At 48.1% G+C, this 17,074-nt stretch overlaps 1 protein-coding gene across 1 annotated transcript in view; it reads left to right on the forward strand.

Moving 5' to 3' along the window:
* The window catches only part of CUNH6orf89 (chromosome unknown C6orf89 homolog), a 23,888-nt gene continuing 6,814 nt past the window's right edge, over nucleotides 1–17,074 (forward strand). The window contains exons 1-5 of the mRNA XM_041460472.1: nucleotides 1–47; nucleotides 3,399–3,606; nucleotides 4,984–5,149; nucleotides 16,480–16,634; nucleotides 16,951–17,072. Of these exons, the coding sequence (XP_041316406.1) occupies nucleotides 3,418–3,606; nucleotides 4,984–5,149; nucleotides 16,480–16,634; nucleotides 16,951–17,072 (632 nt within the window). The 5' untranslated portion in view covers nucleotides 1–47; nucleotides 3,399–3,417. The remainder of the gene's footprint in view (nucleotides 48–3,398; nucleotides 3,607–4,983; nucleotides 5,150–16,479; nucleotides 16,635–16,950; nucleotides 17,073–17,074) is intronic.

Below are 17,074 nucleotides of genomic sequence, written 5' to 3' on the forward strand. Positions count from 1 at the left end.
GGGCCGCAGCCGGAGCGGGAGGAGCCGCCGGGCGGGACGCGAGCGGGGTGAGGCCGCGGGCGCGGGCGGGGGTCGCGGGGGGCCCGGATTGCGGCCTCTCACCGCGGGTCGGCCTGGGAGGGGGGGTCCCGGCTTGTGGAGGCCGGAGCCTGGGGTGGGGGTGTCATACTTAGTTTATTGATTTATTTGTAGGAATATCCCCTGGCTGGGGCTCCTGTGCCTCAGAGGAACACGGGCGAGGCCGTGGGGCTGTGGCCGGGGGAGGGTCCCTCCGGAGGGGTTTCAGCGCAAGGCTGGGACCTGATCCCCTGGCAGGGCGAGAGAGGCGGCATCAAGCAGATGGGAATGTATTTTTATATCTGTATCTATATATATGTACATCATTGTAGGTTCACCCGCAAGACGAGCGAGCTTTCCCTTTTAAAGACTCCTCCAGCACCGTTTCTGTCTAAATATTTACCTTCTAAAGCCTTGGACTAAGCACCCTGGGGTCTGTGGGCAGAGCTGGGGTGCAAACCCTGCCAGCCAAGTGCCATCACTGTTTCTGTTGGTGGAGAGAGCTGCTGATTCCTCCCGGGGTGGTGGAGTTCATAAAAAACCAGAATAACATATGGGTTCCTCGTTTAAAGGCCTCTCTCTGAGGGGCTTGCAAGGGATGAGCCCTGCTCAGTGTGTGTGATGGCAGAGAGGGTACAGTAGCCTGTTGTTATTATTTTGTAGGGATAGGAAGGGAAATAATGGGCTGTTATTTGTTTTTTAAGGCCTCATCTGTTCTCCCAGCAATGTGGGAGCATAATGCCTTATTTCCTAGCTGGAGGATTGAGTTACTCTTGATGTTGTGAAGGAGCTGGATTGGGTTTTCAGTGTCTGTGATTTACAGGGGCTGTCTACAAAGGTGTTTGCTCAGAGCGGAATGTAAATGGAGAGGGGTGGGAACTGGGGTATATCTCAGTGTTGTATTTTAGCAGGATTTTTCTGATGTTTGGAAAAGGAGAAACCACAGCGTTTGACAGCATTTCTGTGGGGATGTTTGTTACAAGTAGTCCCAGGCAGATCCTGCAAGCAGGAGAAGCTTGTTGAATCTGCTGGAATTCTGCACGGGACAGCTTCAGGGGGGAAAGCTTTGGCACTCACGAGCCAGAGGACACTAGGTAGTCTTTTAGACCACTTAGCACACCGCTTACAGTGTCCAGGCAACTGGAGTAACCAAAAAAGCTGGAGGGGGGGAAAAAAAAGGGCTTTAATATCCTGCAGATGTGCTGGCTCCTGCTTCTTCCATGAATCAGGGTATTGCATGAATGAAAGAGTTAGTAAAGCAATGGCTTGTTTTTATTGTCACGTGCGTGGCAGGTGCTTTACAGATGACGAAGAAAAGTCCTTGTCCTGGAGAGGTTAATGTGAGATGTTATTGACTCAACCTGCTTTGCTTGCCCATGGGGCTGCTCAGGTGGCAAGATCTGGGACAAATATTTGCATGGAATGCAGAAAATGTCGGTAGAAGAGGGCCAGGAGCTAATTAACCTGGTAATGCAGTGCAGTATGTTCTCAGAGTTGGGTTTTAATTTGGCATTTTTACCTTTTTAGTGTTTCTGTGGCTGTGGCTAGAAATTTGACACTGATGTTAATAGAACATCTGACATTAACTGCTGGAGTTGAATGCTTAGGCAGCTGCTGACCAAACAAATCAGGGTTATTTTTCAGCCAGATAATTTTCCTGATCTGATGCTCCATGTGACCATATAAACAAGTGTGCAAGGGCAGAATAGGGGGATCTTGTGGGGAGAAGAGCAGTCACTGAAGCTGTGAAACCTGGGGGTTTTTGAAAATACATCCCAGTCTTGCATCAAAAGAAGATATTAACATCACCCTTGCTTGAGGTGTGACTTGTAGGTGATTTAGGGGGAGAGCTGTCAGCCAGTTCTTTAAAAGCAAATCAGAGTTCAAATCTGAACTTTATCATGTCTGTGGTTCTGTCCACACATAGAGTTATGGCTGATTTGTGCCGTGGGAGCAGCCAGAACAAATTACAGCTGAGCAAATCTCAGTTTAGGTGGCTTGTTACTCAGGGCTGGTCAGTGTGTGCTCAGGTGAGCAGAGCAGCTCTGTGCTTTCCCAGGCAGGCTGTGCTGGGAGCTGTGTGAATAGTTACAGTTCTCACAGTGCAGGGACAGAATTTGGGGAGCAGAGTGATGAATTGGGTCAAGTGGATTCATGAGCTGGTGGTTCCTGTGGCCAGGAAACTGTAGAGCAAAATGGGGACAGGGGCGTGATTCCAGTTTTCCATTATCCATCGTGCTTCTTGTGTTTTTATGTGATGATCCTCAGGCTGTGCTCTCAGGGCAGAGCATTGCTCAACTCTCTCCCAGCTGGCCCAGTTTGATCAGGTTAGTGTTACCCACATCAGAAACGAGAGGCAAAGCAAAACTCTGCAGATTCTGCCTTTCCCCCAGGCAGTGCCAGTGTTTTTCCCAAGCAATAGGAAAAACTTTTACAGTGTGATCCTCACATTGGCAGCTTGTACCTTGTCCAGCAATTTCTTTGCATCTTTTCTTGAGCCCATCAGCTGCTCTCAAAGAGGCCTTTGTGGCAGAGTGAAAGTGGTAGAGAAATATACTTTTTTTTTTTTTTTGCAACTTAATGTTGATCTCTCATGGGTGTGTTCTTATAAGTGAGAAATAATTTGCTGTCAGATGCCATTTTGTCACCCAGCACAATGCAGTTCTTGCTGGGATATTTAGTTCTGTGGCATCTCTGACCTGCAGGCAAACTTGGAGAGGAAGGTGGGGGCTTTGTTGCCTGCAGGGCAGCTGCTCTCAGGTTGCTGTTACTCAATAATCAGTTGGCTTTGACATTAGGTTGCGAAAATTTAAACAAATTGTAAACTGCCGAACTTTGCCCGACACATTCTGCTTGTTTCTCTGTCCTGTCCCACTGCTGACGGGGGATTTAGTGAAAACAAATCTGGGTTAACAGAAGCGACTGAAATTGTAGCGCGGGAGGGCTTAGCAGGGCTGCTGAGTGTGATGATCAGCTTTGTATTGTTGCCTTTTGTACTTGGTGAGCAATTGCTTTATGGGACGGATTCATTTGGAGGAGATGAATAAATGGAGTTTCATGGATTTCTGGGAAGCTTTGTTCATTTACATAAGCTGCGAATCTCGGCCGGTTGTGCTCTTGTCAGGAAATTTCACGGCTTCTTTGAGTCGGTGGGAGATCCTGAAGCAGCAGAGACTGTTAGGAGTGCACAGTGTTGTGCTGTTGGCTGGGAGCAGGTTTGCTCCAGAGGAGCCTTCCTTCTTTCCTGGGCACTGCCACATTCCTGGGATGGCTGTGCACTCGCTGCTGTTGGGTTGTGTGGCTGCAGTTGATTCCTGTTAACACACCCCATCTCTCCTCAGGGATTTCTGCTCGGAGGCCATGGAGCTTTCAGCCAACGAGCTCAGCATCTATGACAAGCTCTCTGAGACCATTGATTTGGTGAGACAGACTGGCCACCAGTGTGGCATGTCAGAAAAAGCCATTGAGAAGTTCATCAAGCAGCTCTTGGAAAGAAACGAACCCCAGAGGGGCCCTCCACGGTACCCTGTCTTAGTGGCTCTCTACAAGGTAAGATGACTTTTGTGCATGAGCACAGCATTTGAGGGTTAGGGTTCTCCTTTGAACCTGAGCTTTGTATTCCCATTGCATTTTCTTGATGAATTTTCCAAGATCTTTATTTAAAAAGCTGTGAAGTGTAGCTTCCTTCCTTCATGCCATGAGCTGCTTTGAGAACAGGAGATATCTGCTCAAGATTTGGAATTCCTCATGTGTGCTGTAAATTTACGTTGTCAACATCTTCCTCTCCCATAAATTATTAAATAATGAGATTTGGATTGATTTTTCAGACTAAAATTCCTAGTGTTGGCATCCTGAATGGAAATGTGAGGAAGGAAGGAGATTCTTGAAGTTCAGGGTTGAGTCATGAAGTGAACATGGCTCTCTTTCTGACCCTGCCATGAACTTCTACATGTCTTTATTCTCCTTCTGGTCTATGAAATAAAGCTATTATCATCATGCTTGATGGTAGAAAAATGTTTTAAAAGCCTTAACTAAAAGATTGTGTAAAAACTTTTGCAAAGTGAGTGAAAGGATGCTATTGTTAGGTAGGCTTGAGACCATTCGATCCCAGACTGGTTTGGGTTGGAAGAGATCTTGAAGATCATCTAGTTCCAAGTCCCTTCCATGGGTAGGACACTTTCCACTATACCAGATGTTTGCTTCAAGTCTGAAAAGCTTCCCACTGACATAATATTCAGTAATAAGAGAGTGTAATCTCTACAAATCCATTGCAATGGATTTTATTTGGAAAAAACTTCAAGCTCTCTTCCTCATGTCCTATAAAAAGCTGTAAAATTAGGCAGGAGAACAGAAAACTGCAAATTTGAACTTTCAGCTTCTGTTCTTGTTTTTGCTGTTGATTCAGTTTGACTTTGGCCAGGGGGAGAAATGCGTCATGTCATCTCTTTAAGGCTTATTTGGGATTCTGGTATGGAGGAGGGAGCTGGTGCCAACTCTGCCAAAGTGTTTCGAGGCTTGACGGATGTTTGCAAAAGCCACAGGGTTTTCCTTGTGTAAGAGGCATGGCAGGAGTGCAAGCTTTTATTTGATTAGGTAGGGAGGAAAAGGAACTATCTGTAGATAATCCTGATTGATCTCATGCTGGATTATTTGCAGTGCTAAAATACAGGAACAAAGCTGTTTGCGTGGCTTGGGTTTGAGGGCTGCTTAATTTCATCTGTGGACAGCCCTGATAATAAAACTGGCTGACAACTCTGTGCACATAAATAGCATTGCAGCTGAACGAGGAGACACAGCAAAAAATAAGAGCGTTCATGTTGTGGTGCACAGCCACAGCCCTTTGACACCAGCAGAAGGTGTGTCCTGGAGTGAGGACACCTCAGCTCCCTGCAGTGTGATTAACTCTGTGCCTCTTTTCCCTTGCAGGGACTGCTCACCCTGGGCTTGGTGTTGCTGACTGTTTACTTGGTGATCCAGCCCTACAACCCGCTGCCACCTGAAGCACCACTGTCCAGAGCCCAGGCCTGGGGCTCCCTGGTCGGGCACATCCGGCTGCTGTCCCTGCCCATTGCCAAGAAGTACATGTTGGAGAGTAAGGAAGTGTTTTCTGTGCTGTAACATAAGCCTAGCAAGAAATACCAACTTTAATACCAGCCACGAGAGTCACTTGAACGTCTCCAGGGCACCACAAATGTGTTGCTGGCTTGGCATCATGGTTTTCTCTTTCCCTACCACTGTACTTAAAAATAGCATCCTGAGTTCTAGCTTCACTGGGGCTGAAGCATATTTTATCTCTAACTTGATAATTTTGTTCTTGCACATTCTCTTTTCCTTGCTTTTAACACCTTGGGTCTTTCTTCCACAAGAGTTCCCTTTTCTCTTGAAATCTTTGCACTTCTGAGAACCAGAACTGAGATAGCTCTGCTAGGGAAATGTCACCTTCTCATGTTTTTTCTGAGTAAGGCAAAACCAGTTTCTCAACCAAATCTTGATATCTGTGAGTAAAGTGTAAAAACCTCAACTTGTGGCCTGGTTTAAGGAAAAGGAGTTTTTGCCAAGTGGCATATTGGGAAAGGCCTGGGGGATTGAGTGCTGTCGTGTTTACGTGACATTGAGGGCAGTGTGTGTGTGAGGAAGTCAGATAAGGGTTTCTGTGAGGTGATCCCATCACAGGAGAGCAACATCCTGGATTTTCCTAGAATGGCATAATAGAAATGGAAAAGTTTGGCTATTTCTCATTCTTGGTTAATCATTTCACTGACTTAGCCTGGCAGGTGGGTGCAAGCCTGGGCTCTGCCTCTGCTGGAACACAAAGACTGTCAGTGATGATAAAGCTGTGAATTATTTTGAGCAGGGATGTGGCACAATGTTGATGGCCTGGTGGCTCACTGTAAAAACAAACTCCTGTAGCCGTGCCCTTGTCATGTTTATATTTAGCTCGGGCACCTCATTGTGCTGGAGTTGTCTCTGTTGGCTCTGACCTTCCTGCCAGAGCTAAAAAGGGCTCCCTGAAATGCCAGCACCATTCTGCATTCTCTCCCTCCCTCTTTTCCGATGACGCTGACACGGGATTTCTGTTGATTCCAATTTGTATGGGTGGGACAGGGTATCCCCCATTGTTCTTCTTATTCCTTATGGATTGGGGTATCTCTGGGAGTGGAAAACAAAGGTGAGAAGATGGCTCTGATAAGCACTTGACATTAGGAGCCTGCTTATCTACTGCATTCAGCTTTTCCATGGGTAAACACCCCCCTGCTCTTGTATTGAGATGGAATCCAGTGGGAATTTTAATGCTCATTTCACTTTTCACAAGGGCCAGGAGTGACAGGACAAGGGGGAATGGACTAAACTTGAATTTAGGTTGGACATTAGGAAGAAATTTTTCCCTGTGAGGGTGGGGAGGCCCTGGCATGGGTTGCCCAGAGCAGCTGTGGCTGCCCCATCTCTGGAAGCTTTCAAGGCCAGGTTGGACAGGGCTTGGAGCAACCTGGGACAGTGGAAGGTGTCTCTGCCCATGGCATGGGGTGAAGCAAGCTGAATTTTAAGGTCCCTTCCAACCCAAACCGTTCTGTGGTTCTGTTGTGTTTGTTCAATCAGATTTTGTCCAGAAAGTTGACAAGTTCTTCCTTCAGCTACCACAGGCTCCCTTTGGATGAGAAGAGCCCAGGGAGGTTCCTTGGCACAGCTAAAGGTTCGTAGGACAAGGGCTGCCTGAAACCATGAGGATCTCCTTGTAAAGATAAATAAGAGCAGGAGCAGTTCTGGCCTAACTTTGGAAAAACCAGCTGAATGATGAGGAAATGGGGAAACATCCAGAGGAACAGGGGAAAAGGGAAGGATGGATGGAGAGGAAGGATGCAGTATTGTTATTTAAATGCACATAAAATCCCACATGCTTCTGTGAGTCCTGTAAGTCTTCAGAAGCAATGAGCAATAGGGTGGGCACCAATCCAATTCTGGGGAAAAGAGAGGGGAGAGGCAGTTCCTGCTCTGTTTTTGACAGAATTAGATTGTGGTGGAAGCCACAGCATGTCTCAATTAACAGATTGATGGGGGTTGGCTGGAGTGACTTTGATCCTGCCTCAGCAAAAGGAACTGCACGAGACCCTGGCTATTTCAATGGGAGAGTGCAGCACCCAGCCTGAACCTTGGCTGGGTTCCTATGGGAATCCCTCATGTCCTGGCTTCCCAGCAGGCAGCTGCAGCCACTGACACTGTCCCAGTGACACTGGTGTCACCATCACAGCTTGCTGCCCAGAGGACACTGGTGAAGCCATCCAGCAGGAATCTGGAAGAGGGAATTCCATGGCTTGGGGCTGAGTGCTCTCCCAAGCCCTTTCAGCCCTGCTTTTTGTGTGTTGTATTGTTTTGCCCCTAATTTTGGCCTTGTGGTCTGCTGAAGGGAAGGGGTAAAGCTGCATCTTGTGTCCCGTTTGTTGATGAGAGTTTAAGTCCAGGTCTTGCAGGCAGGTCTGGTGTTCTCTGATCACAGAATGCCAAAGTAGTTTGTGTTGGAAAGGACCTTTGCAGGTCATGCAGTCCAACCCACTGCCAAGGCAGGGTCACCTGGAACAGGTGGGTTTGGAATGGATACAGAGGGGGGGACGTGGCTTCCCTGGCAGCTGTTCCAGTGCTCTGCCACTCTCCATGGAAAGAAGTTCTTCCTCGGGTTGAGGTGGAACTTCTTGTGTTTTAGTTTGTGGCTAAAACATGTTGCTGGGCACCATGGAAAAGTCTGACCCAGCCTCTTGGCATCCCTTGGAGATATTTATATGCCTTAATGAGATCCCCTCCGAGTCTCCTGTCTCTAGAAGGGAGATGTTTGCACTGTGCCTGAGCAGCAGAGAAAACCACTAATGAAGGGACTCGACGTACAGACTCCTCTTCCTTTCCCTATGTAGGTTCTGGAAAGAAAATTTTGAGGGGGCTGAGGATGGAGCTTGGAGCTCTCTGTGCTCAGGCACCAGTTCAAAGCCAGCTTGGGCTGTTCCTGTTGAAAGCCACCTGTTGTCAGCTGGAGGCTGCTGTGGCCCACCGGCAGTGCTGGCACACATTGCCGTGCCCTGGACACGGGTGGTCTGGCTCCTTCCTCTGTGCCTGGGCAGGCAGAGGCATCCTGGACTGTGCTGTCCCTCCTGAGCTTTGGGGCAGCTTTCCTGTGTCCGGGGTTGAGGTTGGAGCCTGCTCTACTGGGAGGTGTGGGCTGAGCAGCCAGGTTTGTGTTGCAGAACAAGGGCGGCTCAGTTGCTGGGTTTCCCCTGAGAGCCAAGAGCTCCAGTCAGACTGGTGGTGAGGCTTTGGGAGGTGCAGAGGTGCAGGATGTGCTCCCCCCTCCCTCCCGCTCATGGTGACCTGCCCTCCATCCTTGTGCCTTCCACCCAAGAGCTGTGCTGTGGGTGACAAGGGCTGCCTGTCTGTCAGTGGCTGTGGGTGGACCTTTGGGCAGCCGAGGTGAGCAGCAGCATCCACAAAACTCTCTCGAATTGTTTATAGGATTGAGTCCAAAGTAAATTTCCTTTTTGCCTGTCTCTGTGCTCTCTTTCTTATTGACTTTTTTCCCCGGATCAATTCCCATATTAAACCTTATGTTCCCACCCTTTGTTCCTTGATAGCTGACTCTTAGACCCTTGGGTCTGTGCCTCTCTTCCAGCTGTTTTCCCAGGGCAAGGTCCCTGTGGTTGGGGAAAAGGTCTGTGGAAATGTGGTTTGCATTTGCTCTTCCTGAGCTGGTGTTTATGCAGAGCTTGTGAAAGCCCTGGTGCTGGGTCAGGTTGGCTGCTCTGGGCCTGCAGCTCTTGGCACATCAGCCCTTCATTTATAACCCCAGAGAGGTTATAAATGGCAGTGGGCTGTCAGACCTCTGGGTCTACCTGCTGTAAAGAACATGGTGTATTTTGATGGGTTAACTCACAGCTACCTCATGCTATTCCAGGGAAATGTAGGACCTGTGCATTCTGGATTAATTTCTCACACAGGCTGGGATTGACAATTCCCTCTGTGTTTCAGTTCTCTGGTGCAAAACAGGGGTACAAGTTCTCCTCTCTCCCCTGCAAGCATTAGGAATACATGAGCTCTCAAAGTCTGCTGTAAAGCCAAATGAAAAGGGGTTTTCTATTCTTTTACCAGAAATTTTAAAACCACACTGGTAGTCACTCATCTGATTTTTCTTTCCTTCACAACTGTGTCATCCCTATAGCTTTGTTAATATCTAAATATGATTTTTGATGTCAGCTGGTTGGTAACTGTTCCCTGCCAGCCATGCAATGATGTGATGAACAGAGCATTAAGCTCCTCTCATTTAACTTGTGTGTCTGCCCATGGTAAGTTCAGTCCTTGCAGCTCAAAAACCTCAGCAGAGCAGGTCTGTCAGTGGGGAACGGGCTGTGGCCCAATGTGACAATTTGCACATTGTACTGGTAGGACCTCAAGGAAAAACCAGCTTTGCTTTTACTAATGACACTTGGTCCTGGGCACACTCATCCTGCACAGCCCAGAATCAGCTGGGTCAGTAACTGCTCAGCACAGCTAAAATCAGACAAAAGCACACATGAATCTCAGTGCTAGAAAAGAGATCCTGTGCAAGTTATCCCCCAGCTTGGAGAAGAAGTGTTAAATGCCCCTTTTTGCCTAGACCAGTAGGGCTAAAATCATGTTTACAGCTTTATGTGTAATTATGGTAGAGAAAGGAGCCCAGCTGGAGGAGCAGTGTTTAGCAACACCTTGTAAATGGCCTGTCACTGTGTTACTAAAGCCTGCTGGGTGCCAGAGCTGTTTGTGGGGATGGGTCACAGCAGGCTGGGTTACTGGGGGAGGGCAGCAGCTGGTTACTGGGAGAGGGCAGCAGCCTCTGCCTCTTGGCTGGCCCACCTTGGGTTTTGCTGGAGGCTTGCCTTGGCACTTGGCCAGCCCTTCTCTTCCCTCATCTTAACCCTTTGCAGGCAAAACACTTTCCCCTATGCTTCTCTCACTCCAGCCTTGGAGAGTTTTTATCCTTGGCACAGCTTTGTGCAGAAGGGGAGCATCCAGCATGCCTGCCTTGCACAGAGACTTGCTGCTTCTTGAGAGCAGCCTGGGCACCGAGGTGTTCATGCAGCCTTTCCCTGTGAGCTGAGCACCCAGGCACTCATCCAGCCTTTCCCTGTGAGCTGAGCACCCAGGTGTTCATCCAGCCTTTCCCCATGGGCTTTGCCCGTGCTCTGTCTGACCCATTCCTGAGCCCAAGGAGCATGGGCCTGCTCAGAAGGAAGGGTTGAGCAATAAGGCTGCTTGGGAGGTAAGGCAGGATCTGATTTCAACTTGTTTCCTCTTCTCTTGCTCTCAAAGGATGTTACTTTTTTTTTTTTTTTTTCTCCTCAGCAAAGTTGAGCTGGTTTTTGCTCTCGTTTTTGTGTGTGTTTTCATGCACTGCTTTGGGGGCTGAAGCATTTGGAGGTGGTTGTGGGTCACAGCATGTGCAGGGCTCCCTCCCATCACTGCACAGCTGCCAGTTTATCTGATCTTTTGTGTGTGTAAACAACCCTTTTATGATATAACCTGAAAGCAACCAGCAGACATGTGTTGGCTCGTTGAGAGGGGAAAAAAAACAGCTGACTTTGCAGGGCAGGGTGGTGCCAAGCTGTTCGTACTCTGTTACTTTGGCCTTGGTTCAGCCAGTGAACTGTTTATTTGGGTTTGCTGGCAGTAAACTAACCCCAAACCATTGTGGTACTGTAGAACACAAAATACTCTTCCTTTTACTTCTATATTGTGAAGCCTCCAAAATGTCTTGTTTCCTCATTTGCAGAGTGAATCCTTACTTTGGATTTGCTTCCCTGGGATCAGCGTTTGCCATAGGTGGCCTCTTGCAGAGGCATTTAGCAGCCTGCAGAGCCCTCTGTGCACTTGTGACACAGACATGTCAAACCTTTTACAGGCTGAGGCCACCATGAGGCAGGTGACAGCAGCTGGGAGGGATTTGTTTCCAAAGCTGTTCCTCTGAGGCAGATTGCTCATGCAGCACAAGCTGTCGCTGGGGCAGGTAACCAGAGGTGCAGCTGGAGTGGACTTTGGATGCTTTCCCGACAGCTTGGTCCCTGCTTTCCATTCTTGAGACTGGTAGGTGCAGATTTCTCCTGGAAATAATGCTCTTTTGCCCCAGTGGATTGTGAATTGCTCTTGGGCTCGGCTCAGCAGACTTGATTTCACAATGTCTGGTTGGATCAAAATCATTTTCGTGCTTTGCTCGAGGTTGACTAATGATCCCTGTGCTGGTGGAGCAGCCGTTACCCATTAGTGAGATGAACGAGTAGTTCTTCAAGCTGTTGACTTCTACTCAGAACAACAATAAAGGGGTTCTTGATGGGGTTTTTTGTAGTTGTTATTTTGTTCCTAGCTGTTTCTAAAAATGCTGTGAACCAAACTGGTTCGTGGCATAAATATATTCAGTATACCCAGAGCTACAATAAAAGTTCAATATGAGGGAGGGGTGAGGATCTTGTGCTGAACAGGGACACTCTTTGTAGTATATATTTAAAGCCCCACTGTGATGCAGTCCTTAATCAGGACTTGCAGGCTGTAATTAATAATCCTTGTTTCCTGCCTGACTTACTTAAGAGCTCATCAGTTTAGCCTGACTTTGACATGACATTATAAATGATCAAATTAATTTTTAGCCTAGTGAAGAATTTGCAGCAAGATGGGAACATTGCTTGTGCAACAAAGTGCTCCAAATGCCTCTTCCAAACTGTGCCACCTGGTAACTGCAGAGCTTGGAATTCCTAGATCTGTAAAGTAAGAATGATGGGATTTACCTGTGTCATACATGGTGATCATAAATTTTTCCACCATGCCAGGTTACTCCAAGCCCCATCCAGCCTGGCCTTGAACGATTCCAGAGATGGAGCAGCCACAGCTTCTCTGGGCACGATGTGCCAGGGCCTCCCCACCCTCCCAGGGAAGAATTTCTTTCCAATATCCCATCTGTCCCTGTCCTCTGGCAGTGGAAGGCATTCCCCCTCATCCTGACACTCCAGGCCTTGTCCCAGATCCCTCTCCAGCTCTCTGGGATCTCCTTTAGGCACGGGAAGGGGATCTAAGGTCCCCCCAGAGCCTTCACCTCTCCAGATGAACAACCCCAGCTCTCCCAGCCTGGTTCCAGAGCAGAGGGGCTCCAGCCCTCAGAGCATTTCTGTGCTTTCCTCGGGACTCACTCCAGCAGCTCCACATTCTTCTTGTGTTGGGGTCCCAGAGTGGAGGCAGCTCTGCAGGTGGGGTCTCATCTGAGCAGGGCAGAGGGGCAGAATCCCCTTTTAATGAAACACCCAGGTTTGTACAATGAACCTACAAGAAAGGACAGAGAAATGCCTAGGGAATATTCAGTGCACAGTCATTCTTGGGAGCCCTGAGTTCATTCAGTGCTTGCTTGAATATTCCTTGGATTGGTCCTAGTGAAGTATGTAGTTGGTCTGGGGAATAGTCTCATCCTCAGAGAGAGGGATCTGGGACTTGGAGCCAGCCTTGGCAGGTTGTGGAGCTGCTCAGTACCTCAGCCAGTCCTCTGGGGAGCTTCCTTTCTGTGGGTGATGGCAGCAACAGCCCCTACAGACACAACACCTGGGGGGGCTGTGGAGTCCTGGGGGTCTTTCCTGGGACCAGACTTCCCTGTGCAGACCTGGCTGGAGCTTGCCTGGTGGAGATTGCTACAGCCTTGCAGCCCAGAGTGCTAGGGAGAAAACCAGCTTGGTGGGGAACCAGCAAACTGCCTCAGCACCTGCAGTGCTACAAGCAGGAGGTTTTGTGTTTTGAACTCTTTGTTAGGGTCAGGAGCAGCCCTTTGCTCTATATCCTGCAGGAACAAAAGTTCCCCCTGCTAGAGGCTTCCCTTTGAACCTTCTGCACTGGCAGATTGATCCTGCACCCTCTGTATGGTCCCTAAAGAGAGCAGGGCTTGCTGAGATCCTGCTCTCACATCATGTGGGCAAGTTTCCATGAGTTAATTTGCTTTGCTGCAACGGGCAGAAGCAGGGCCAGGTCTTCCCAGGAACCTTGAGTTTACAATCTGATCATCCACACCCAGCATCTCTGGGGCTGTGCACACACACCCCTCTCTTAGTGCTGCGGGCAGCCAAAAATTTGGGAGATCCTCTGTGAAAACAGCCAAGAAGGGCGGTGTACTCATTTTAAATTGAGGGTGACTTGAAAATTATTTTTCTGCATAGTGGAAAGTAGAGTCATAAACTTCTTGTAGTATTAATCATAGATGTGTTTTAAGGGAAGATTGTTATCTCGGTCTGTGCTGTGTTAGCAGCTGAAAGTCCCAGGCCTGGCTCTGCTAGGAGCTCTCCTGACACGGGGGAAAAGACAGCTCTTGTTCTGGAGAAATAATAACACATAAAAGGAAATATGAGGTGGTTATGGCCAATGGGGAACTGAAGTTCTGTTGAACAAACCGAAGGCTGCCCCTCAAAAAGGGGTGAGAAAGCAGAGAGAAGCTGGCCACACTTCTGTCCTGTAATGGATAGTTGGATGTGTCACTGCTACAGCTGCTCTCCTGCACTCCAGCTCCACAGGGATAATTGCCCACGCCCAGCACTTCAGCGTGTGGATGGGACCGTGGTGTGAGGGCTGTGCTGGGATGAAAAGAGCATCTCCCATTTGCATCCCCGAGCAGCCGTGTGTGTGCACAGACAGGCTGCTCAGCCTCCACCGGAGCAATCCCCAGGGTGTCTGGGCAGGCAGGGTGATAATGGAAAAGGAATGCAGGGAGGGTAAGGAGAGAAAATCAGCATCCTGGGTAAAATCCTGCCCTGGTCCCCGGTGGCAGTTGGCTCCTCTGTGCACCATCTCTCCTCCCGCCCTCCCTGGGAAGGGCAGGCGCTGCCTGTACTTGTCATGCCAGTCACACACATGCTGGTGCACAGACTAACACCCTCCACAATAAATCTAAAAGATTAATTACCAGGGGAAAAAAATATCCCACAACCCCACTTGCAGCATTTGAAATGCATCTCAACCAGTGCTCTGCTCTGGTTATTCATGGGGAAAAGAAATCACCTCCTGAATCGAGCAATTGAGAATGCAAATATCCCAGCCTGGCTCAAAAGAGGAATCAAGCTCTGTACTGTCAAGCTGATTAGCATCCTGTTCCGTGGGGTACTGCCCTGAGCCCAGAGGGAAAATTTGGGGACAACTGTGCTTAATGCTTAGGGATGAGGTTTCTGAGTTTTGCCCAGAGAGAAATTACAGTCTTGCTACGCCCCGTCTGATGACAGATCATAGAGATGTTTTCGTGTTCTCCTCACAGCGACTGCCCTTTCTCTGGTGAGATCTTTCAGCCTTTTGTTTCCTGTCACTGACCAGCTGTTTTTTGTGAGTTCAGTTTTTTTGTTGTTGTAAAACTGAAGCTTTCTACAGGCAGTGGAACAAAGATTTTCTTTTTTCTCTTGTGAGCAGGGAGGGAAAGTACATTGGAGCAGTTTCTCATGGGACTGGGACTTCTGCTTGCAAGAAGGATTTTACACTTTGTTTTGCCTATTTTCCCCTTTCCCTGAAAGCAGTGTAGATGCATCTTCCAGAAAGACTAGGAATTATATCATGATCCCTTTCAGTCCATATCCCAGCAGTAGGGTGGGAAATGCAGCATTTGGGAGTTGGAAATACTCAGCAAGAAAGAAGCCAAATTAATCCCAGTCTGCTCCTTGTTGTTATGTCCCAATGAACATAAATCCTCTGTAGCATTCCTTGTGGCCCGTTGCAGATGTCAGAGGAGAAAATAAAACAAGAGCTTCCCTATGAAGTGCTGTTCATCCCTTTTAGCCTTGTGCAGGAACATGAGTGTGGCTGGAAATCACAGTGGCAGTGACAAGCAGTTTGTGCATCATCTTTATTCCCCCAAAAAGCTGCTGTGCATCCTTGTTTCCCAACTTGATTTTTCAGCCAGACTTCACTCTTCTTGCTCCATTCGCCATCCCCTCCATTTTTCCAAGTTTGCCTGCAGCAATGTCCAGGAGACTTTGGAGCTGTTGTGACATGTGCTGGCAGGGTGGGCCTGTTGGTGAGGACAGATCCCTGGATATTTCACGTGAGATGTTTCCCAGGCCTTGGGTTTTTCCTGTCCCACCCTGACAGATCAGGCCTGGGATGGGTTTGCTGCCACTGCCCAAGTTAAGCCTCTCCTGTTGGATTAAAGCTGCAGAACAAGGGCTGTCACTGCCATAAAATCTGTGTTTGAAGTGGAATTTCCATTAAGCCCTCCCATTTCTGACAACCTGCTGCTGTATCTCCAAATATAAAATTTGTCTTGGGGGCCTTTAGGCTTGAGATCAGGGGAAGGTTCTTCCCCCAGAGGGTGCTGGGCACTGCCCAGGCTCTTCAGGGAATGGGCACTGCCCCGAGGCTGCCAGAGCTCCAGGAGCATTTGGACAACATTCTCAGACACAGAGTGGGAGTTTGGGATGTCTCTGTGCAGGGCCAGGAGCTGGAATTTGATCTTTGTGTGGTTCTGTAAATTAGAGCCACACCTTTCAGTGTGGTGGCTGCTCTGCACATCCTTTACATAGAAATGCATGGGGTGTTCAGCATTCTCCTGCTCATTCCCTGCTGCAGCAAGTCCCTTCTCTTAAGGTTTCTTTGGTTTTTTGGGAGAGCTGTTAATTGGAGGAGGAGGCCATTAAGTTGTGTTTTCATGTAAAGATTAAATTTTTGAAGATGTAAATATATGCAGTGTTCATTTTTGGCTAGTTCAGCTGATTGTGGTGTAACAACAATTTTTGGAATTTACAATGAATGTGGCTGTGGTCCAGGAGTTGCTCGTGCTGGGACTTTTCTCCCAGTTTCATCTTCAAATCAATGCATGGGATGAATGAAAACAGCAGCAGCATGTCTTGGTGAAATCTGACATTTTCCCAGCATCTTCTGCACATCAGAGAATGGGCAACCATTGCCTGGGACAAATTTCTAAATTAACACTGTGGTAAAGGGGAGGGTGATGATTTCAGGTATGTCCTAGCAGGATTCATGACACCAGTGCTAACCATATGGGAGTTACTCTTTCCTTGGATCTTTTTTGTTTACTGGGTGTTATCTCCTTGATAACACTTTTGGGTTGCTCTTTTGCTCATGGACTTGTTTCAGTTTAATTACACTACATGTGATGGTTGCCATCCCTCTGTTGCTCATGGAAAGGTAGCTGAGCCTGTGTGCCTCATGTACAGAGAAATGGAATTTCCATGAGCTCACAACCTTCAGCTCTATCTCCAAAATGTGCTGGAAGCATTCCCTCCAGTTCCCTGCCTGGTGAAGCTGCTTCCTTTTGAGTTACAGCCATCAGAAACTATAAGAAATCTCAGTGTTTCCTGTTAGGGATAATGAGTTTATCATTGAATTTGTCTCCTTTCCATTCCATTTTTGGTCTTACTAAAGAGGTTTCCCTTGTTTCTTCCCCAGAATGCCAGGACTGGTGGGCAGCAGGTTGCAGACAGAACACTTCTGCACTTCCTGCAAACTGCACAGTCTGTTCTGCTGTGAAAAGCCTTCACATAGTGACAGACTTCAGAGAGCTATCAGAAAAGCTCCAGAGGCATCAGCCTTTTCTAATCAAGGTAAGGCAGGGATTTGTGAGGCTGGGTGATGAGTCCAAACTCTTGAACAGCACAAGCCCAAAACCCCTACCCAGTATTTTCACCCATGAACTCAAACTGCTCATTCAGGACATGTGTCTGAGAAGATATTTCACCCCAGTGTGAAGATGTGGGAGGAGAGAGCTCCCTGCATTGTTCCTCTGACTAATGATCATTGTATTTGGACACTTAGCAATCCATGTGGCTGTTGCTCTTGGATGTTTTCTAGTGGGAGGGAAATGGGAGCAGGGAGCAACCCCGTGGGCACAGCTTTTATCTTTGTTTCATGTTCTTTAAGACAGGGCAGCATCTCTCCTATGAAGAACTGAAGCATTTTCAGTCCCAGGATCCAGAACTGGCAGAGGTTATAATAGAAGAAAATTCAGCTGAATTATGGAGCTGCCCATTTTTCTTTCCCTGGT

The sequence above is a fragment of the Pyrgilauda ruficollis genome, unplaced genomic scaffold (genome assembly GCF_017590135.1).
Source record: "Pyrgilauda ruficollis isolate IOZ18807 unplaced genomic scaffold, ASM1759013v1 scaffold144, whole genome shotgun sequence".
NCBI classification, from domain to species: domain Eukaryota; kingdom Metazoa; phylum Chordata; class Aves; order Passeriformes; family Passeridae; genus Pyrgilauda; species Pyrgilauda ruficollis.